The sequence below is a fragment of the Solanum tuberosum genome, unplaced genomic scaffold, assembly GCF_000226075.1.
Source record: "Solanum tuberosum cultivar DM 1-3 516 R44 unplaced genomic scaffold, SolTub_3.0 scf00324, whole genome shotgun sequence".
Lineage (NCBI taxonomy): Eukaryota > Viridiplantae > Streptophyta > Magnoliopsida > Solanales > Solanaceae > Solanum > Solanum tuberosum.
In genome coordinates this window covers 189,837-213,583 of record NW_006239247.1, presented here as the reverse complement: position 1 = coordinate 213,583, position 23,747 = coordinate 189,837, and the positions used below count along the sequence as shown (strand labels likewise).

Sequence of the window (23,747 nt, the reverse complement as noted above, 5' to 3'; positions counted from 1 at the left end):
AAGACAAACCAACATTGTTACTTTGAGCTATTTGTTGGTCAATATCATTCGCAACTATATTTTCATGCTCATAGACCATACAAATTTCATCACTCCTTTGATATTCTCCAAATAATTATGTAATATTGTACAAGCTATGACAATGTTGTGTCAATATCATAATGGTTCGTGCATTAATTTCGTGCTTAACTCAAACATATTGGAAGTAGTGATTATCAAACATACATCAGTTTCATATTGAATTGCTTTAAACATTTTCATATGTAGCTGAAAGAGAAGTTTTTTTTATTATGAAAAATAAAAAAAGTATTACTCCCTCTGTTCTTATTTATATTCACCAAATTAATTCCTACTTTATCATTTATATTCACCAAATTTAAAGTAATAATAAATTTTATGTTTGTGAGAATAATAAATTTTAAAAAGTAATGATGTGGTTATAAATTTTATTTACATATACAATAAATGGTCCGTAGATAAAAATGTGGTGTTGTTCTAACAAAATATAAATTTCTGGGTCAATTTTTGTATTTAAAAAATCTCAAATCATGATATGAAATTCCCAAATCATGATTTTTGAAGAATATGGGATTCCATCTCATGATATGAAATCATGAGATGAAATCAGTGAGAAATCGCATGTCCAAACGCTGATTCCATCTCACGATCATGATATGGTATTGCATGGTCAAACGCCTACTTAATCTGTGTATATTAAAACAACAATCATGAAATAATAACATTAGAACTTATAATAAATCAATAAAAAAAATATTCTGCTTATAATACTAACGAACTTAAATTAAAATCTATAATAAAATATAAAATTATTTAAACTACAAATCGAATACCAAGATTAAAAAAATATAATATAAAATTTTATTTTATTTTATTTTATTTTTTACTCGGAGATCGATACCCACATTGAAGTCCAACTATTCTGGATTCGCGCCGAGTAAAACCTCCTAGTTAAGGAAAGAACAACTCTTTTGGTAGTATATCAAAACTATTCAAACATACCACTGGAATTTCATATTTGAGGATATAGTACCGTAGATGATATATATACTGATTGAAAATAAAATTGTACATGAATATTAACTTCCTTTTCTATGTGCAAATAAAATAATTCCAAATTAATCTTTTTTTCTTCTACTAATAATAGTACTCCCTCCATTCCATATTAATTTAAGCTTTGAAGTGTTTCACGTCCTTTAAAAAAAGTAGGTTAGGACATAAATTAAACATAATTTTCCATTTTTACCTTTATTAATTATTGTCAAAAATAACAAAACATTAATTCTAATAACTAATTTCAATACTAACTTGAGGGTAAAATTGAAAGAATATTTTAAAAATAGTCTGGAAGATTGAAAACTTAAGTTAATTTGAAAAATAAAAAATGAATTAAAACTTAAGTTAATATGGAAGGGAGGGAGTATTTATTTTGATGGTGCTTGCTTAATTACAGTTACACCCACGATTTGTTGATTTATTATCAAACCTACCCATAAATCACCAAAGAGAAAAGCGCCACTACACAAAACTGCAAAAACCGCCTCTCTCACTTGAACAACAGCAGCAGCCAGAGCAAGCTATGGGGAAAAGCGATGATTCCATTCAGAGAAGGAAGAATAAGAAGACTAGAAAGAAGCAAGATGACAAGGTCTCTAATCGTATCGCCGGAATTATTGCTGCTAAGAAACGTCGACTCTCCGGCAAACGCCGTATGTGTGAGGTAAATTTCATGTTATATGAACTCACTTTGTCCATTTGGGTGTTGGGTTTGTTGATTTTTAATGTGATATTTCGTTAAGTATCTGGGAATGTTGTATTGACAAATGGGTGTCGAGAAAAGATTATGGAAGTTGTGTGTTTTGAGGAGTTCTTTTGTAAAGCTGTTGATGCGAAAAGAGAGGGATTTGAGGAAGAAAGAGGAAGATTAAGGTTTTGTAGTGTTGTAATGGTGTTTTGAGGAGCTGGGTTTTCTTTATTTGTATGCAAAAGTAGTGTTTTGAGTAGCTTTTTTGTGAAGCTGTTAATGATAAAAGAGTGGACTTTGAGGATGAAAGAGGAAGATTTTTATTTGGTATATTCAAATGGAGTTTTAAGGAGTTGGGTATTCTTTATTTGTGTGCAAAATTAGTGTCTTGAGTAGTTCTTTTTGTGAAGCTGTTAAATGTGAGGACTTTGAGGAAGAAAGTTCTAAAGAATTGTTTTCTTGATTGGTTAGGAATTGAGAAATGTCTTGGAATTCATTTACTTAGTGTGATCTTGTTGGTGGTGTATCTGCATTTGTTTGATTATTGAATACTCCATGTCTCTTTCATTCATGTATGTTCATGCCAGTTACAATCGAAGTTTTGCACTTCTTTTTCGTCATGTGAAACTGCCAAGAGGAAAATTCTGGACTTAGATTAAGTGGTACTGGAATGGATCTACACATTTATAAATATATGATTCCTATTTTAATTTGTCACAACCAGCCCAATGGTGCTAATTTATGTTGTGTTAATTTTGCTGTTTTTTCTTACCTTTCCATCGACAGGGAATGTGCTATAGTTTGCCTACACCTGAGGATCCATTCAATGAGAGGCATGGGAAAGTTGATCTTGTGACGAAAAAGAAGAAGAAGCAGAACCTGTCGAAGAAGGGCAAGAACCCTATTAAGAAGACTAGTTTACCACAAAATTCTGACAAATTAAAGGAAGAGTTCCACATGCATGCTCCATCTAAGTTCTTAATTCTCTGTTTGAAAACCATTCAGGATGGCCTTCAGCAGGATGGAGCCTTCAATGGTGGAGAGGAAAAGCCTTTCTTCGTCCATACATGGGGAATTGAATTCTGGAAATATTTTACCAGTGGCAAAGATATAATTGGTACAAATCAAGCCCATGCTACAACTGAGCAAATTGCTTGGGTTGCAGCAACAACTGCTGATGCCATATCAAGAAAGGAGAAAGAAGGTCTATCAATTAGCAACCCCTTCCTTTTATTCCTTGTTCCCTCCCAAGAGAAAGCTGTCAAGGTTGGTGCAATATTCTCCAAATTTTCTTTGCTTCCATTGTTTGTTATATGTTCAACACAACATTGTGAAAGTTGTATTGATTTCTAATGGTATGGTTGCTAAATACTACGTAGCTATTTTCTTAAGCTAGTTGGACTTTTGATAGCAAGTATTTCAGCAGAAAGTCTTGATTTTTGGATAAAAGGTCCTTAGAAAATCTTGTGTTGTACAGAATTTCTTTATGCATCTCCTACTTCTTTTAGTAAAATGATTAAGATTTATTATCCAGAGCAGTTTATCCTTCTCCATGCATGTATTCTTCCTGTGCTTACATTATAATTTAGGTAGATGTTCACTAAGCTGTAAGTTCATGTGTGAAAATTTATATGGATATCTACATGTATCCTTCTATGCCTTGTGGTATCTTAATAGACATTTCAATCGTTCCTTAGGTGCGGAAAATATGCAAGCCTCTGAAAGCTCTTGGAATACATACAGTGAGTCTGCATCCTGGTGCTTCTATAGACCACCAAATTCAGGGGTATGATTTCCCTGTAACTTCTATATAGTTGAGGCTATTAGTCCTCAAGGTTGATTTATTTGTCTATTGCTTGAAAGATGAAAAATATTTTTTTCAGAATCTTGACTTATTGCCAACTTTCCCCTGATTAGCATATGATTTGTTCTGTTAATAATAAGATGTAGTTATTATTATGGTCGATAAATAATTGTGTGCATGTGCCATTAGCCCTCATTGCAACAACTTCTGGTTGGGTGACTTTACATGTGGCTATGTGTTTCTACTTGCTTGATCTGTAAAAGTAACCTACCTTGGTTTCTAAATTTCTTTTCCTTATTGTATTGGCTCTAGTTGCAATTAGTAACTACTGCTTACTACTTTTTTATTCCCATTTGCTTTTACACATGCTGAGTTTTGTACTTGTGTGCTTTCCAGCCTTCTGTTTTCTTTTGAAGAAATTCACTATCTTCCCTGTTTTTATATGATTACACTTTTTGTTGACAGCCTGAAGAACTGTGAGCCCGAGTTTCTTATTTCTACTCCTGAAAGACTTCAAGAACTCCTCTCACATGGTGCCATTAAAGCTTCTGATGTTTCTTTCCTGGTAATTTTGATTATTTTGCATTTTACTTATGTATTGATTTTATCTTGGATCTTTTGTCCTTCTATCACTGTTTTCGTATTTAGGTAATAGGAGTGAAAGGTGGAAACTGGTTTACTGTGCTCTCTAGTTAACACAAGAACTTCTCTTTTTTCCATTTCCACACAATTTCTAATTTAAAAAAAATTGTTTTGTTATTTTGGCAAAAGTTAGTTTGAGTGCCTAGCAATTTTCTTATTGTCTTCTCTGTAAGGGGAAAAAAGAGAAACAATTTATTCTCACAATGGGGTAAGCTTCAAGAAAGCAAAAGGAATTGCAGAAACAAATTGAAATAAGAACAGGTAAGTGAACACCTTGTGCAAGAACCACAAACTGGCATATAGCTAAAATAGAACGGATCTAGATAGAAAGCAGAATTTGGATAAGGTTTTCCCTGTAAATAGCGAGACAAACTGGCACTCAAATTATGTATTGCTCTGCGGAAAACGAGTAAAGGAAACTAATATAAGCATACAATACATATTTTCCATTTTTAGTGCATGGAGAAAATGAAGGTTTTGAAAGTTTTTCTAAACAACACCAACCAGATTTAAGGGCCTCTTTGATTTGGTGAGCCTGCCTGATTCCATTTAAGTTACATTTTCAGTTAACCACATAATTTTTAGGTGAAAGTAATTGATATTAAATTAGTCATTCTACAATCACTTGTTTCAATAATCAGAATCAAATTTACATCCAAACCAAACAGGCTCTTCATTGGGAACTTAATATCCCTCGAGGACTATCCAGGTTAAAGGCTAGTATTATGGTGGCAGTCTCCAAACGATAGGCATAGATTTGACTCCCACAATTCCTCTTCTCCTTTCCAGTCCCCTACATGATAAAATATCGAAAAACAAAAAATTTCTGTAGGTCTCTCTCTCCTCTCTCGTTTGGTTTATTTCCAATTCTATGGTTGGCATTACTCTGGTTTCCTCTTTCTGTTAAACTTTGACGTTTTCTTGTTATGATCCATTCAGGGTTTTCAACATTTTCGCTTGATTTTTCCCTTTTCTAATTGTGGACAGAGAATTTGGGTCCTGCCTTGTATACTGATTTTAAAAAAAAGTTGAATCTTGCCTTGTAATTGAGATTATTCATTGTTATCTCTTGTAGAGAGATTTAGGATGTTATACTTTTGGCAGTTATGCCACTATCATGTATTCTCTTATTTGATTATATGGTCCAGTCAGACTGGTGTTTGGAGGTTATATTCATGATCTCTGAGATGGATATCAAGATGTATATATGGCATTTACGTCACTAGCATTACGTGTTCCCATTCGGAGATTACTCATGGTAGTCTTTGGATTTCAGGTCATCGATGGACCTCTTACTGAGACAGGTTATGTTGATGCGGTTGAATCCATTGCAAAATCTATTTCTGGAAAGCCACAAATACTGGCTTTCAGTGATTGCTCAAATTCTTCATCCAATTTTCTTATGAAGAAGAGTGTTGGAGAATCAATCTGTAGAATACCGCTTGATGATCCAGTAAATGGTCATAACATGGCTTGAGATATTTGTGCTTCTAAGTTGTCAAAGGTATGTCTTTATCTCTGAAACGTAAATTCTGCACTTCACATTTTAGAGTGGAATACATTAGTCAGTTAAGATATAAGTTGTCGTTTTGGTTTGTTTAATTTTGCAAAGACTCTTTTTACCGTGATCTTTATGTGCAAGAAGTTATCTACTTATAATTTCTAACTTAATGAGAATTTGGATTGTAGCAACTTTATAGTCCTCTATGCCCATCTAACTTAACATAACTTTTGAAAAATTGAGTTTGCTCTATATTGTTCCCAGATCTGCCTAATTACCTAAGCTATCTGTCTTAATGACCGAGGGTACATCGGAAACAACTTCTCTACCCCCAAGGTAGGGATAAGGTCTGTAAATCCCCTCCTCAGATCCCACATGTGGGACTGTACTGGGTATGTTTTTGTTTTTGTTGTAGTTGTCTTAATGAATGGTTTGTGAGTTGTGATATTGGTTCACTACGAGTTATATTTGAACCTTAACAGAGGATAACTGGTAAGATAAATGGGATTAAAATTAATAAGGAAAGGACAAATGCAAGGGGAAAAGGAAATTAAAAGAGAGATGGTTAAAATATAGCAGCTCCTGCACTCGCCACTAGTCAAGCAGACAAGCAGTACTGATCTTTTGGCTTCACAATATAGCAGCTCCTTTGCCCCAAAAATAGTCTAGTTCAAGGTGGAAGCAGCTATATAGACTAGTGTAATCTATTTTACGATCGTGCTATGCAAGCAGAACATAAATATGCTGATGGATCGACAAAAACAGTAGTTGTAGGTATTGACCAGTTGTCTATATTAGATCTTTCTTGTTAGCTTTTAAAGTACTTTGAGTTACGAGTGAGTTACGAGTAAATTTTCCATACTTTTGACGAATGTGCTCCTTTTTATGTTCAACTTCTCATTCATATAGTCTAATATTTGCCTCCCCACTTCTTTCCACAGACAAACGGGGCATGTTGTCCTTGCAGTTGATTACACAGCTTCTTGCGGAAGTAGTTCAAACTCATCATCGTTACAGATCCTCTGGTGTCATTTAACTTGATAGAAGGAAGTTCTATAATAGTAAACTTCTTCCACATCACGGTGCTGCTTCTTTTCACATTCGTCTGCAAAATTCTTTGTTATAGAGTAGATGTATTCGAGATATCTTAGATGGAAGGTTCTTAATGTTGTGTTTGGAGCGGAAGTCAATTGTAACAATGGTGTGTTGTGTTCTGGGAATAGCCTAACTGGAGAATTGCAAGAGATGCATATAACCATTTTACTATTTGAAATCATTTGTTAGTTTCTTATATCATCTCTTTTTTCGTCTATTTGCTCGAGCTTGTTCATGGGGGAACGTAAATGTTTTCCATGGACAATGTTTTACGTTATAAATCATTTCTTGTTAATCTTCAAGCGTTTTCGTGTAGCATCGAAATTTAAAAAGTTTAGCAGACTCGGGATCAAACTTCAGGCTCAAGGAGTTTAGGAAGTTAGACTTAATCAAAACTCAGCGGAGATAAAAATACAAGGTGATTTTGTCCTAGCCTCGATCGACAGTGTCACTTGGTACCTGTTGCTAGTGGGAGATGACAGGTATCCCATGGAACGGGTCGAGGTGTACAGATATCTTCTTGGCAATTGAATTTCATTTTCATTCCAGACCATAAGGAAAAACGAATTGCCAAAAGTACTAGTACTACCTTTTGTTTTAATAAGTTAAACTTTAATATTTTGAGTATTTTATTTTGACTATATTAAAAAAAAAAGTTTGATGCAAATGAATCTTGTGACAATATGTGGATAAATGTGTTACTATTTGTTGTGGCATGAAGCACTCCAAAGTGCACCCAAAAGTCACACGAAATCAATTTATTTTTAATAATATAAAATAAGTTTTAGATATTTACGAGGTGATAACTTCTTTTATTAAGATTAAAATGAGAATAAATGTAAATCCGATATTATTTTTAGAACATACAGAAATAAGAAAGTGTGAATATAAATTGATCAGACTAATGGATTACAATTTACAGACAAATGAATTATTCTCATTTTTTCACAAATATTGTTCACATGTCTTGAAGATACATATTTATATTCTTAAGATTTTTTGAGTTTTATCATTTAAATTCTTTACGTTCTTCATATTTTTCCTATGTATTATTTTAAATAACAATATTATCATATTTTGCAATCTCTAACCAACTTTCAACTAAAATAATTGTAGCAATAATGACTAGTTAGGGGTAGTATGGTTTTTAAAATTTATTTCCTTAGTAAAGTTGAATGAAATACGATTGGCCATAAGCTATCCACGAGCATCATGGTTAGATCAATCCATTGAAGGAGGCTCAATCTACTGAGAGAATGGTGTTATGAATTTGAGATTTTAGTCTTTTAACATTAACGATTTCTTAAACTAGGTTACGATGCAATAATTTTCATTTCTCATATATCTATAATTTGGTTAGATATTTCTTGTATTTTAAAGTTATAGAAGAGGGAGACCTCGTGAACATTATTAACAAGAATCTCGTGAAATGAAAAGACCAAGACTTCTCAAGTCGTACATTAATTTTTAATTTTAATATAAAGTTGTTACTCCTCCGTACCATTAATTTTAACTGTCGTTTTAGTTTTAAATTATTTTTAGTCATATTTTAACATAAAAAGAAGTGTGTACGATATTTAAGAAGAGGAGGAACCTATAAAAGTGACTGAGTTGGTGTAACAGGTGATATTCAATAGAAGGTCAGAGAATCAATAAGTTGTCTATAGTTGACATATGTTCTCTTCATTTTTAAATACTTGTTATTTTAGGTATGAGAGACACGTAAATAGACAAAAAAATAAAGAATATATAAGGAATAGATTAGACAAATTACTCATTTTTATTAATATTTTTTTTATAGCCGTGTAGATACTAAAGCATTCCCTAATAATATTAGTATAAAGACAAAAATTAGCAAGTGGGTGAATTATTAATTCTAATTATTTGCGCTTACTATCCCAATTAAGATGTATATTTAATTTTACAACCTCTTGTTTTTGAAAAGGGTATAATATTTTTTAATAAAGTTATTAATAGTCTTTTTGATTCAAAGATTGATAAATTCTTTAAATTATATTCTAAGCTAACAAGGTGATTTTTCTCTAGTTTTTGACTTTGCTTTTTTTAAAAAAAAAAAAAAGTAATCATAAAATAAGTTATTCATAACTCAGTGACGGCTAACAAAATTTTGACGAGTTGAACCTAATTAATAAATATTATATCAACGAAATACTTATGATTTTTTTTATGGTGTTGGTGATGGTTAGAGGTAGTGATTGTATGTGTCGATTGGGGATGGTATTGGCTAATTGTCGTGTTGTGAATAATAGATTAATTGTCAATGATGATGATAGCTGACAGTAATGATTGATGGTGATAGTTGATGATAGTGATTGATATCTATGGTGAATGATGTGATAGTTAACAATGGAAGTGAATAATGACATGATTAGTAATATATAATGGCGATTAATGATGGTGATTGTCGATAGTGATTGATAGTAGTAATGATATTGGTGATTGATGGTGACGTGTGTAAATAATAGCTAGTGGTAATGTAGGCTAATTAATTTGGTGATGGCTATATATGGCCCAAGACGGTGTTTGGTGGTTGTTGATAATACTGGTTGGCGGCAAGAATAGTTCATACTAGTGTCGAGAGCGATACGTAGATGTATTTGTTGTTTTTTAATAAAGATATTAAAGATATTAAGACGTTACATATCTTAATCATTAAAATTCAGTAAGTGATTTTAACATACGAAACAAGCACACTTAATAGTTAAGATGAACAAGTAAGATTCAAATCTAAAAATTAAATGACTTTAATGATCGAAATTTAAATTACTAAAATTAGGATTTTCATTAAACTTAAACAAATGAAAGTTGCACTAAGAATGTCAATTAAACGTTTGAAAGGCACCTTCAACAGAATTAAAGAAAGCAAAATCAGCAAAATCAGAATTAATTTTTCTGAGAAATTTATAATATGATTTTTGGCTTACAACCACAAGAATTATAAGAAAAAACATTAAAAATTAAACAAATAAATAAAGTAAGTTGGCACACTGAAAATTCCACTGGAATATGACTGTAGAAGTTAATTTTGACTTACTTTGGCTATACGTAATTGAATTTACTTTTTGTGCACTAACAATATATATAATTTTTTTATATTATTATTAGGTTATAATTTTCAGTTTCGGAATCATGCTTTTCGTTAAAGGAATTCAAAATATAAAAAGCAAATACATGAAAAAGTCAAAAGGGATTCAATATTTATTATATATATACATAAACAATTTAATCACATATACATAATGTTATTTTACATTGAAGGGGGTCCGGATGAATCACATCCAAACCCGCCCGCGATCTAAGTGGTATATTTATTTTTTTCAAAAATTAGGGGAAAGGGGAGGAAAATGGGGGAGGGATTCCAAAGTGAGGAATTGAACCCTCACAAATAAGGTGAAAGTTTAGATAATCAATCAACTGAACTATACTAAGATCCTCCATCTAGGTAGTAGATATAAACTCATAATTATAAAAATACAATGAGTTCAATGCTAAGAACTTAAAATTTGAATCTCGTAAAGCTTAAATAATCTTGGATACACGTTTGATTCCAAAAGTATTTATGTCCGGTAAAATTATGTGACATAAATTGAAACGCTAGAGTAATAAAGAATTCCCCTTTCCCCCTCCTCCCCCCTCCCCTTTCTTTTGGCCTACAATACATGAGGCTTTGAGTCTTGATCCATCAAATTGAAAATGATTTTTTAGAGAAACTTAATTCCTAGTATCAACACAACCAATTAGAAGTATATTTTGTGTGTATATAAAGTTCAAGTTTTCAATTTAAATCAATGATCATTATGTGGGGTAAGTTTTTTCTCAAAGGCTCTTTACTTTGTTTCCTCTTAGTCAAGTTTTTGCTTGGCAAATAAGCAAAAATCAAAGGCTTCTTCCCACTAAAACTTAAAGCACATATTGCATATATCATTGCTCTTCTTGTCTTAAAGCAACATTTTTATATCCTTACGCACATTCACTCTCACTCATTTATAAAACCTCATAAGTTTCATTCTTGATACTTGAAACTCTCAACTCTTTGTTATTACCTCTTTAAACGCGACAATTCAAATCGCCTTCCTTATGGACGTGATCTTCTCTTCCTCTCAAGCTTTGTTGAATGCTCATAGTGGCATTACTAGCCATGTTGGATTCATTAGGCAACAACCTAGAACTCCTTTGGTTGTACAATTTCTAAGAATAATTTTATATGTTTGCTTGGCCTTATCATTTATGTTATTTGTTGAAAGACTTTACATGGGAATTGTCATAGCATTTGTAAAGTTGTTTAGAAGAAAACCAGAGAAGAAGTACAAGTGGGAGCCACTTAAGGGTGATTTGGAATTGGGAAATTATTCATATCCTATGGTTTTAGTGCAATTACCAATGTGCAATGAAAAAGAGGTACTCATTTTAGAATAACTTTTTATAGTCGATATACATAAAATATACACATATTTATACACTTGGGGACTATATTTTTTTGTTTAAGCAGTTGGATAGACGACTATTCAGGTTAATTGTTAAATTCTTATATGGTGTTTGATGAATTGTTGCTTTGTAGGTGTATCAATTGTCCATTGGAGCTGCTTGTAACCTTTCATGGCCAGCCAATAGAATTTTCATCCAAGTTCTTGATGATTCTACTGACCCTACAATTAAGGTCCAATACTAAATATGTTCAATTTCTGTATACTCATCGTGTAATATTAGCGATTACAATCATACAGTTAGATCTCTGTATAACAATATTTCACTGTAATAGCTAACCTTTCTTTGGAACCAATTTCTATGTTCTCTATGACAACATTATACGGTTACTACAAAGAGGTTATGTAACCGTTCATAATAAGTGATATTAGTAATTTGTTATAACATGTTAAAATACGCTGATAGTAAAAAAACAACAGGCGTTGGTGGAGCAAGAGTGCAGGAAATGGGCAAGCAAAGGAGTTAACATTAAGTATGAGATAAGAGATAACAGGAAAGGATACAAAGCTGGGGCTCTTAGAGAAGGAATGAAGCATAATTATGTGAAGCTTTGTAGTCATGTGGCCATCTTTGATGCTGATTTTCAACCCGAGCCCGATTTCTTGGAGCGTAGCATCCCGTTTCTTGTGCACAATCCTGAAATCGGACTCGTTCAAGCTCGTTGGGAATTTGGTAAATATCTCTAATTTATGAAAAGTGAAGGGGAGCCACATGTTGGAAATAGCCTCTTGCAGAAATGCAAGGTAAGGTTACGTACAATAAACTCAATGTGGTCTAGTGTACGACCCTACCTCAAACTCGAGCTTAGTGCATCGAGTTCAGGGGTGGAGCTATGTACAATGAAGGGGATTCAATTGAATCCCTTTTGTCGAAAAATTATACCGAGCAAATAGTCAGCATACCGAGGTGATAATTTGGTTTTTGCAGTGAATGCTGATGAGTGCTTGATGACAAAAATGCAAGAAATGTCATTTGGTTACCATTTCACAGTGGAGCAAGAAGTTGGATCTACAGCTCATGCATTTTTTGGCTTCAATGGTAGGCTATCCACACCCAAAAATAATATTAAGATATTACTAATGTTGTTACCGAGGACATTACCCTAGATAGGAGGGTATGGAAGGCGAGGATTAGTAGATTTCTGAGTGTTGTCTAGTTTTCCCTACTACTATCTTAGTCTTCGATTTTATTACTTGTTGTTTCCTTTGCTTTAGTTACGTTTTATTTCTTCATTACTGTATTTTCTCTTCATACTTCTTGGGTCAGGATAGACTGCCTATATCACATCGCCCCGAGGTACAACCCTTCCCTAGATTCTGCATGAACACGGGATGTTTTGTGCACCAGACTGCCCTTTTACTTTCAACTCTAATGCAATATGTAGTTCCCACATAACTAGAGAATTGCTGCAGGCACTGCTGGGGTTTGGAGAATGTCAGCTCTTAATGAGGCAGGGGGATGGAAAGACAGAACAACTGTGGAAGACATGGATCTAGCAGTACGAGCCGGTCTGAACGGCTGGAAATTCGTCTATGTTGATGACCTTAAGGTACACAATCACACATATACCGATTTAAGGATTTAAGTTATATACACTGACGTTGCAAAAACACAATACAAGTATCAACATATTTTAACTTATTGTGAAAACTACAGTATTGGGAAAGACAAAATGATTGGAATTTAAACTTGAAGTTGAAGGATAGACTAAAAATAGTCAAGGAATGTTCTTTCTTATCACATCAATAGGAAGAATTTTTTCATGATAATGGAAATGAAATGATGGTTCTACTATTCTACATTTGAGTTACTACCTATATGTTGCTCGAGCTCTTCAAAAATGACAATAACTACCTGTTTGATCATCCAAAAGTAATGCATTTTTTGGAGGATTTTAACTCTGGTGCGACAACATTTTAGGAGAGTCTGACAAACATAAGTACTATACAACAACAACATATCCAGTGTAACCCCACAAGTGGGATCTGAGGAGGATAGTGTGAACACAGATCTTACCCTACTTTTTTTACCGTGTTAGGTGAAAAGTGAATTGCCAAGCACGTTCAGGGCCTATCGCAATCAGCAACACAGATGGTCTTGTGGACCTGCTAATCTTTTCAGAAAAATGGCAATGGAAATTGCAACTAACAAGGTATGCTATATGAAATTCACTTAAAACATGACAAAATGGAAAAACTCAACAACTAAAACAACAAACTGTTTTTTTCATTGCAGAAAGTTTCTGTATGGAAGAAATTTTACCTGATTTACAGCTTCTTCTTTGTACGAAAGATCATAGCACACGTCGTGACATTCATCTTATATTGCGTTGTTATTCCTGCAACGATTTTCATCCCTGAAGTCCAAGTACCTAGATGGGGAACTATATACATTCCTACAGCTATCACTCTTCTCAATATACTTGGCTCCGCAAGGTTGAGCAAAGAAAAAAGATGAGTTTAACTTGTATTAACATGTATTTTTGGTTTCTTTGTTATTTATGTGTACGCGTTTATTCAGATCAATGCAATTGGTGGTTTATTGGATCCTATTTGAGAATGTAATGTCCCTTCATCGGACAAAAGCAACGTTCATTGGCCTTTTCGAATCAGGGAGAGTCAATGAATGGATCGTGACAGAGAAACTCGGAGATGCTCTTAAGACCAAAAAGGGCTCAAAAGCACTGAAGAAACTTCAGTTTCGAGTTGGAGAAAGGTAAAACCTTCTCCAAATCTTTACAAGTGAAACAGAGAGTTTTGGTAGAACTAATTTGTTATATTGTTTAACATGGCAGGGTACATGTTCTTGAGCTTTTCGTTGGGTTGTACCTGCTGTTTTGTGGGTGGTACGACTATTCGTTTGGAAGGAACAGGTTCTACGTATACCTCTTACTCCAAGCTATGGCGTTTTTCGTTGTTGGATTTGGTTATGTTGGTGTGTTTGTTCCAAATTCTTGATTCAAATTCAGGACTTGTTTTGTTGGTGAAATTTTGGTTTTAAGTTACTAGTTTGTAAAATTATGAATAGTAGCTAGATATTCTTTTATACCACAATGTGTATAAGCAGCTTAGATCATGCTTTATTTGTATTTTTTCTTTTGGTTCTTTTGGTTCTACAATTGATTAATTTCATAGACAAACCTCAGTCGATTCACGTGAACCTAATAGCTTTTGCCCTGAACTATATATTTGTACTAAGAAATTCACTGAATATTCATAAATATAGAATTGTCAACCAAGTTTTTGTTGTATATTAGATTGAAGTTACCGCAGAACCCATAAACTTCAAAACCTGAATCAGCTTCCGAAGAGTCTATAGTCTGTATATTCATACATTTGTCTGGTAAAGAGAAATCCAAGGTCCTACGATAAACGTATACACGAAATCAACATTCATGCAGCCACTCATGCAAATGTTGAAATGCAACAGCAAGTAGATCTTTTTGGGTTTCCGACCCGGTGTCTAGTAAATCCGACTAGATCCGGAGTCGTACCGGATAGTCGTGCTTCAAGACAACTCATACCCAATAGGGCTCGAACGTAAAACCTAATTAAAAGGTCTGCAGTTTCAAATATGATGAATGCACATTTCACACTTCATTTATTTGGGACTTGTCCAATTCCTACAGCCATTTTTATCAGTAAAATACAGAAAACATATTTCAACAACACAAACAGCATCTTAGGGGGAATTTAAATTTATCTATTGAAGAAAATCAAAGGCCTCTATGTCTAGCAAAATGATTCAATTCATGGAAGTCATGAGAAACTCCTAGACTCAAATGCGAAAGAGATAAAGATGGAACTCATACTAATCAAGAAACACAAGCTTAACTGAAATTTCGAGCAGTCACGAATAGGCAGTGACGAAGCCAGGAATTCTAACAAGACTCGAAAAATGTAAAACGTCACGAGTAAGATTTAAAATTGTAAACTAGAACAACCACTATCAGTACACAAGAATCCTCCCTTATGTCAAAGGGATTCAACAATTTATATATAAGCAAGAAAATTCATATTTTTTCCTAGACAGTATTATCTTCTGATGAAGGGGATTCAGTTGAACTCCTCGCGTCCACCTAACTCTGCTACTGGATAAAGGAAGCTCACAAAGGCTATAGACTAAAGACAATGGAACTATCCGGGAGAAGTGTGTTCGAGAGAGAAGCTTAACTAGCCAACAGCTCCCTCCAGAACAAAGTCCCAAATCTAATGTAAGCAGATCCAGACTGCACAAACATATCCATAATCCATTCCAGTGATAACTTGACAACCACAGATTCAGTAACAACATTTAGAGAGTTCAGTGTCACATTTCCGTTGCTGCACATTATTAATAAATCAATATTCAGACTGGATCTATTCAGACACCAAAAAACAAACCAGGAAACATCTGAACAAAACTACATCCAGAATTATCTGGTAATAAACAAATACGGAGGAATCATGCTATTAGCTTCGACTAATTTCCTGGACAAGGCAACAAGAGAATCTACAAAATTGAAACAAGCTCACTATTTTAGAGAAAAGATCATCTCAACAAATTGACTGGACCTGAAAGAAGATGTTTTGTTAACTGGATAGCTGAACTTCTTATCAATTTGATCGTCGTTGCGAACTACCTTTTATGAAAATTTAAAATCAAGACTACGTCTCTAAGGGCATCATACCCTACTTTTATTCTTCTAACTTTTGGTGAATCTTCTCTGGAATTGTCTCCAAAATGTCATAGTGACCATAACCATGAAACAATACGTTAATCGGACTCTCTCCCTCCTTCCTATATTCTTCTCCATAATTTGATATGTTTATTAAACTTCCAGAGCTTCTATCTACCATATAGACAGAAATTGAGGACCTGCAACCAAAAATTAGGAAATATATCAACAAAATCGGACAACAGATTCTAGAATCGAAGCCTTAACCAGCGTCATCCAGAGATCACATAGTACATTGACAAAGTAGTTCCATATGATATCCTAGTAGTTCTTAGAAAAGCAGTTCTCCTACTTGATTTGACTTGAAAGTGATAAAGTGAAAGTGAATGTCGATGGATATATAACTAATACTTCCTAAACACATATGAAGGACCAATTCTTTCCTCATCATACAACAGAAACGATCTTGTCAAATGCATAAACTATGTCACTTCATGCTATCTTGTATTACTAACCTAGCTTAGAATCACACTAAAATGCTCTTTAACTCTTTCTCTTCTCAAACAAAAGTTTATTTCTTTTCTTCATCTTTTTCTCATTAGCATTACTGTGTTTCATCGTGAATTTCAAAACATCAACGCCTCAAAAAACATGTATAGTTGGATTCATAAGTGCAAAGTGACAAGACGATCAATCATGAAACAGAAACATCACTCACTTGAGAACATGAGAAGCCATTAGTAGCTCTGGTTCTCCTCCCCACACATATGGCTTTTCAATTCTTTCTACGTATGCATCAAAATCCCCTTCAATAAACCTATGTAACATAAAACAACACATATTCATAAACATCTAACACTGAATATCGAGAGGAACCGACTATGAAAGAAGTAAACAACATATACCATTCAGCTTCTTTTCGCCTCTTTAACAGCTCATCAACCACCTGTGCAAATGAAAAAATAAAAATAATTTCCGATATCTATATTTTTAATACACACAGCAAAAGTGCAAGAAAATGAAGATACCTGAGCTCTTAATTCATCAGCAAGTTCTCTCTGTCGATTTTCATCCGGAGCTTCCTCCCCATTTCTCAAACAAGCCATATGTGCTATCGCTCTAAATAGACATCTTCCATCCGCTGGAACCCCTGTTACATTCACCATTCAATTTGTTAATTCATCAAGCAACTTGCAATCTTAAACACCCAGAAAAACTCAACCAAATCGCAAATTACTTTATTCCAAATTTGCTCTTCAATTCAATTCTAATAATCCACTCCTCTATCAATCAAATACCAAATTTAGCTATACCAAACTAGTTCCTCAATTCAATTCAAATAATCCACTCTTCTATCAATCAAATTCCGAATTTCGCTATTCCAAATTAGTTCCTCAATTCAAACAATTCACTCCTCTAATCCACATATATCCATTTTTCACAGGAATACAACAATAACAATAATATCCAGTGTAATTCCACTAGTGTTGTCTAGGGAGGCCAAACTGTACACAGACCTTACCCCTACTTCTACCTCGGGAGGTAGAGAGACTGTTTCCAATAGACTTTGCACAGAGAATAATGAGTACAAAATAAATTCAGCAATTATAACAGTATAATAGATATACCAGTGACTCTATAGTTGGCAGAGTTTTGATCATCCTCATCTGAAGAATTTACAACAGACTGTTTATCAATCGGTACAGCTACATCAAAATTAGCATCTGGTAATAGATCAAGAGATGGCGCTGCTAAACACGAACAAACCCCAAACAACAACCAAGCAGAATCAGGATTATGTAACCATCTCGCCGGCCTAGAATCCCAATTCACATTCCACGACCCTTCCCCTTTCTTAGCAAGCTCATAATGATGTTTAAACACCGTATTATTCCTCCGATTTATATCCTTCTTATTCCTCCTCCCAGCAGGAAGAATCGCATGCCATATCGACGCTGCACCACCACCTCGATTTACAGATGATGCAATACGGCAATGAATCGAATGATTCCGCCTCTGATCTACTCCCGTTCCACCTCCTCCTCCACTTCCACCTCCAGATATTAACAATAACGATGATTTGTTAGCAGTATTCGTCGCAATAAGTCTGCTATAACCCGAAGGCGTTGAGCCGTGGGCGTGTGATAAGCAGAGTGATGCGAATAGCCAAGGCTTAGGACGTGCACACAATACTCCGAGCATCACCGGAACTTTTTTTTTTCAGATTTTCGTATTGAACAAGAAATTAGTATGAGCTAAATTGGGCATTTCTCAGAAGATAGAGCTTGCTGGTATATATTATGGATGATGAAGATGAAGATGAAAATGCATCTGTTCAGTGGTGACGGCGAAAACTAAACCAACTTTTTTAGTGAGAGAAACAAATGATAAAAATGAGGGATTTTTAGTGAGAGAAAGTTTTGTGTAGGACCTATTTAAGCATGAGGTATGCGCTCACCTATTTATGATTCCAGATTGTTCTATTGGCCGTGCGGCTCGAGCTTTTTGACTGCTGTTTCCCGAGTCGAAATTAATTCGAGATCGTTTGATAGGATATATAAGAAATTTTTAAAAAAAATTTAAGGAATAAGTAGTTGAGTTATTTTTTTTTATAATTTAAAATATTTTAAATTGTTAATTATGATGATTATATGTAGTTTTTATATTTATAAATTTTATTTAGGAAAAACTTAAAGATTTATATTTTAATTTATGATTAAAATTTTGAAGTTTGAATTTTAAAATTTTAATTATGTTGGTATTAAATATGGTGTATTGTAATATTAGAGTTAGTATTGTTGAGATTAGTTTTTATTTATTATGAATACTTTTTAAGGACTTTAAGGTTGATATTACTAATATCATAAAATAGTAGTACTACGTAAAGTCTAAAACTAATAAAAATATAGTATTGTATATTATGAGTAATAACAATAATATTATTTTCTCAAAATCTTTTTCACATCCTTTCGATCATATTTGTGGAGGATATTTTTGTGAACGAATATTTGAAAAAAATTTATGCAATACATGTTAATTTTGGTCCATCAAATCATTCACCGCATAAAAAATCATAGTATAACTAATATAAGCATTACTAATATATTACATTTTTTATTATTATTATCATGCATCGTACCAAACGAACGTCATGTCTTTCTATCAATTCAAATTAATTGAAGGGTAAATTAGTCATAAGAAAAAGTAGTTGCTTCAAAAGGGCGCTTAACGAATATTCTCTGGAGTGAAAAATGCTTTGGGTTGTTGAAGTTCGTACACAAAACTTATAGGGAAATTTCATGTAGCTTCCAATAATTTAATTACACGTGGCTTAAGATTATTTTTTATTGTGGGGATATATTACTTATTTTTTTAAAAAAAATGTTTAAGAAAAATAACACTAAACCTCACTTCTAAAAAAATATATAAAAAAATATCATGATCTCTTTAACGTTTAGTGACATATTTTTTTATGAGTTATTTTGGAATCAATTAAATTACTCAATCACTTTATATTTTTATCTTCGTGTGTGGCCTAAAGGGTCATCGATGCAAATATAATAAATATAAGATAACTGTCTCCATTTTATTTACATATGGTGATATTGTTCCAATCCGGACTTTCGGTAAATTTGAAATGATAAAAAGAAGATTAACATGATCTATACGCAAGGATAACACACAAATTGAGAAATGATTTAAATTTTTAGACCAACAAAGGTTGTGATGTAGCAGTAACATTGCCTCCCAATAGTGTATGATTCAGATTTAATCGGAGCTTCAATGCGAGCTTCGAACATCGATGGAAAAATATAAAAATGGATTAAACACGAACTTTCAAATATTATTCATATATTAAATAGGTTGTACTTTGTATTAAGTTATAATATAATGGAAAATAATTTTGATATAAAAATCCTAAATTTTAAAAATGGAATAGTTTAACAAAATTAAAAAGTGTAAAAAGAGAATGGTCAAATATTGCCAATTGAGATGGAAGATGCAGATTACTTTTGAATTTGTCATTATTTGTTTCTTAATTTTCATGATATTATACCAAATGTCATTTAATACGGGATGGACACTAATATCTAAGTATCAAATCGAGTTAAATTAAAAAAAATCGAACCAAATTAATTATTTTGATTTCATATTCTATATGCATTAGTAAAGATTAAAGATAGAAAAAACAAATTAAATCAAAAAATCTAACGTTCATTTCTACACGTATGAGATCCAAACAATACCATAGAGTTCTAGTTCACCTTTTAAATAAATTTTAATTTGACTGATTTATACATTACTCAAATTATTAAAATTATGTCGTTTATATATATATAAATAATTATGTAACCAAATTTTTCCTGTTATTTTTTCTTCTATCGTGGCCTTTCATGCCACAGAAAAAAAAAATTATTTTTTAAAATTAATAGTCAATAATTATTAATTGGTCCTGATGCAAAGAACAAGACTCCTCCAGAAGTTTTAGGATAAATGGAACAGCGTGACACTTGACGTATGACTTTGAATATATACTTCTATTAAGAGTAAGTGGTAAAAATTTGTCATGTACTAACTTCTTATTTTAAATTTTTCATTCGATATTGTGTCGGACTAATTTGAAATTCGCGTGGAAATTTTTTTTATTGACGACAAAGTGCTTCTTAACAAAAACAATTGTATATCTATTTTTACCAATCATTTGAGTTATTGTATTCGTAGAAACTTGTGGATAAACTTTGTTGAGTCTTCTCAACTTTCATTTATAGCCAGCTTGTCGACTTATTATATATAGGGAAAATTGTACATAATGGCAAACTATTAATTCAAATTAAATGGTATAGTCACACTTTGATTTAATTGTGTCCTGTAGCAAACTGTTTGCCAGCGCCTCTCTCCCTCAAACTCTCGCTCGCCACTCTCCTCTCTCGCTCACTCCCTCTGTGCTCACCTCTCTCGCTTTATACAACATAACTGTATAAATTGTGTTTCTGTTTGTATAAAGCGAGAGAAAATTGTATATACACATGCAAATACATATATATTCGTCCTATACACTTATAATTATACAATAAAAATATTCCCCTGCCCAGTTCTCTTTTGTCTTTCTCTCTTTCTCGTTTTATACAACAGAATTGTATAAATTGCGTTTCTGTTTGTATAAAGCGCAAGAAAATTGTATATACACATGCAAATACATATATATTCGTCCTATACACTTATAATTATACAATAAAAATATTCCCCTGCCCAGTTTTATGCTTGTATAATGTATAATTTATGTTTGTCAACGATTTATACAAACGAGAGGCTAACAACAATTTATACAAATGGTCTGCCAGCGAAATTATACAATTCTGAAGAAGAGCCAACGAATTATACAATTGCTTCTTTTTGTATACATGTATAGCGAAATAGACAGCTTTCAATTGTATATGTATAGTGAATTATACATATATATGTTTGCTATGGAGCGCAATTATGCAAACTTTGCTATAGCATACAAATATGGTTTTTTTTTTTGCAATATGTGAAAGTTGCTCTTATATATATGATTTCAGTTGTATCTTTGTAGGCTTGCTAGATCTTTATCAGGTAAGTTGTCCTTGTTTGTCTTTTGATTATGTAATTTATATTATTGCGATCTCATCGATCCAGTTATTTTCTTTCAATAATTGAGTGTGATGGCCTTGTTGGTCCTCATTGTTCTCTTTCTATTATGTTTTAATGACAAGTGTTGATAATGTCACTCTGAATTTGAGGCCTACTAAAAATTGAATCTGAAAATCTCAAATTAAGGACTAAGGAGTATCACTCCACCAAGACCTCTGGTTGGTGTAGTATACTACTACAATTAACTATTAAGCAATTTTGATATTCATTACATTTTTTATCTAATATTATCATGACGTTAAAGTAGACTCATTTTTTACTTTAACCCTTGATCGAGCTCGTACTTTAAAGACAATTTTAAACTATAGGAAAAATTGCAAGGTAAATTTACATATATATTTTTCTCAATTGGACATGTGTAATCCATCTTGGACCTAAGTTTATGATAGGGAACAAATATGGAGTGATTTACTGATAATAAGAATATAATTTGTTATAAAGTAAAATAATAAATAAAATAAAATGATTTTGAGTAGTACAACAATAAATTTGAATCTTTTCATTTAATAATAATAATAATAATAATAATAATAATGAAAAGTAACTTTAATTCTCAATAAAGAAAAATAACTTTAGGGATGTTGATCTTAATTAAAAGTCAAGACTTTCGAAAAGAGAATATACTAAATAAAATACAAAAATAGATTATTTAATGGTGTAGAAAGTTTGAACGTGGACAATTATTAACAGCTAAGTTTGCTTAACAAATATCGGTAGCAATTCAAGTTATAGAAAAAGGATGTAGGTCCAAACCATACAAAGGGAAAATGAGTGATGTTGACAAGGATCAACAAAAAAGGATGCGGGACAACAAATGAGATTATGCTTTTTTTTAATTAGAAGTTTTAATTTTAAGTTATGAATATAAAAAATTTGATAGAACATGCTTTCATAAATAGGTTTTAGTAGCTGAAAGATTACCACGAGTAAGTAAATTTGAAGAACCGAAGGTAGCTAGGGGCTGATTGAACGTAATGAATTGTTAAATCATGCTTTCGTTTTTCACTAAAAGCTTAGCCTAGAGTACTCAACCCGTTACTCTGAAAGGAAGTTTGAGCTCGATGCAAATGACTAAAATATCACCTGCTTTATATATTATTAATTAAATAAAAAATCATAATAAAAATCTAAATTAATCACGTTTCAATACAAATAAAAAATACCGAATTAAACAATTAAATAATAAAATAAAAATTGGTGTCATTAAAGATGTGGGGGCATCAAATGAGATTATTTTCCCCTTAATCAAAGATTTTGATATTTAGTTATGAATATATATATTATTTTTTGATAGAAAATACTTTCCTAAATAGGCTCTACATATCACAAATCAAACAAATTATGCTTCAATATTAAAAATAAAATTGATGTTGACAAAGATATTGTTCCAAATATTACTTGGCAAAGTTCAATACCTTCACTACGAGGTTGCTAAATGCTACTTTTTCTCTGACCAATACTTCTTTCTGTCTTAAATTATTTGTTGGATTTTTTTACACGTTACTTAAATTACTAGCTAAGAGGATTTTTAATTAATTTATTTTTTGCTTATATTTTAACTATGTAATTTTACTTCATTAAATATTCGATTGAGAAGTTTGTAAGATTTAAGAACAATTCCTATTAAGAATAAAAAAATTAATTAATTGTCATGAACCTTTAAAGTAACAATAATTAAAAATAACTTTTTTTAGAAATCATAATAGATAATTAGAGAAGAAGGGAGTCAAGCTTTAAAATTTTCTTATTTTGGAAATTCGTTGTTTGTATTTTGGCTAATTATTTTTTTAAAAAATATTTTGTTGATATTAGAATAATAATTTGTATAATTGTGTTTGGTGAAGATTTCAAAAATACTTCTAATGAAAACCTAAAAATAGTTTTTGGCTATTCCGCAAAAAAAAACTGATCTCAATTTTTTTTTAAAATAAATATCATTATAAAAGAAAAAAAAGCTTTTTGACTTCTTGAAAGTTTATCAAGCAAAATACAGTTCATATTCGTATTGCATGTGATTTTGATTTATATAAAAGAGAAACGTTCTCTGAATAAAATATTTATTCAGTAGCTTATATTTAATCTTATATTTATATTGAAAATATGTTTT

The 23,747-nt window shown here is 32.2% G+C and overlaps 3 protein-coding genes across 5 annotated transcripts; 2 read left to right on the top strand and 1 right to left on the bottom strand.

Moving 5' to 3' along the window:
- Positions 1 to 1,500: 1,500 nt before the first annotated feature.
- Positions 1,501 to 7,005, top strand: LOC102578489 (uncharacterized). 2 transcript variants are annotated; one of them, XR_001475169.1, is made up of 7 exons: positions 1,501 to 1,738; positions 2,549 to 3,028; positions 3,460 to 3,548; positions 4,032 to 4,131; positions 5,485 to 5,712; positions 5,974 to 6,056; positions 6,651 to 7,005. XR_001475169.1 is itself a non-coding variant. In XM_006360426.2 (6 exons), the coding sequence occupies exons 1-5, from the start codon at positions 1,598 to 1,600 to the stop codon at positions 5,683 to 5,685; spliced, it is 1,011 nt and encodes a 336-aa protein (XP_006360488.1). In that variant the 5' UTR covers positions 1,501 to 1,597; the 3' UTR covers positions 5,686 to 5,712; positions 6,651 to 7,005. The 2 variants fall into 2 exon arrangements, 1 of the variants encoding a protein (XP_006360488.1); XM_006360426.2 differs by lacking the exon at positions 5,974 to 6,056.
- A 3,579-nt stretch (positions 7,006 to 10,584) lies between these two features.
- LOC102578162 (glucomannan 4-beta-mannosyltransferase 9-like) lies at positions 10,585 to 14,402 on the top strand. The gene is made up of 9 exons (XM_006360425.2): positions 10,585 to 11,223; positions 11,384 to 11,482; positions 11,730 to 11,982; positions 12,238 to 12,348; positions 12,723 to 12,859; positions 13,349 to 13,462; positions 13,546 to 13,745; positions 13,831 to 14,025; positions 14,105 to 14,402. Exons 1-9 carry the CDS (start codon positions 10,903 to 10,905, stop codon positions 14,265 to 14,267), a joined length of 1,593 nt encoding a protein of 530 aa, XP_006360487.1. The 5' UTR covers positions 10,585 to 10,902; the 3' UTR covers positions 14,268 to 14,402.
- Positions 14,403 to 15,208: 806 nt separating this feature from the next.
- LOC102606023 (uncharacterized) lies at positions 15,209 to 18,413 on the bottom strand. 2 transcript variants are annotated; one of them, XR_368349.2, is made up of 6 exons: positions 17,596 to 18,413; positions 16,996 to 17,117; positions 16,873 to 16,913; positions 16,686 to 16,784; positions 15,864 to 16,167; positions 15,209 to 15,632 (listed from the first exon to the last, which is right to left on the bottom strand). XR_368349.2 is itself a non-coding variant. In XM_006360424.2 (5 exons), exons 1-5 carry the CDS (start codon positions 18,167 to 18,169, stop codon positions 15,987 to 15,989), a joined length of 1,017 nt encoding a protein of 338 aa, XP_006360486.1. In that variant the 5' UTR covers positions 18,170 to 18,413; the 3' UTR covers positions 15,647 to 15,986. The 2 variants fall into 2 exon arrangements, 1 of the variants encoding a protein (XP_006360486.1); XM_006360424.2 differs by lacking the exon at positions 15,209 to 15,632 and having other exon boundaries at positions 15,647 to 16,167.
- Positions 18,414 to 23,747: the final 5,334 nt, after the last annotated feature.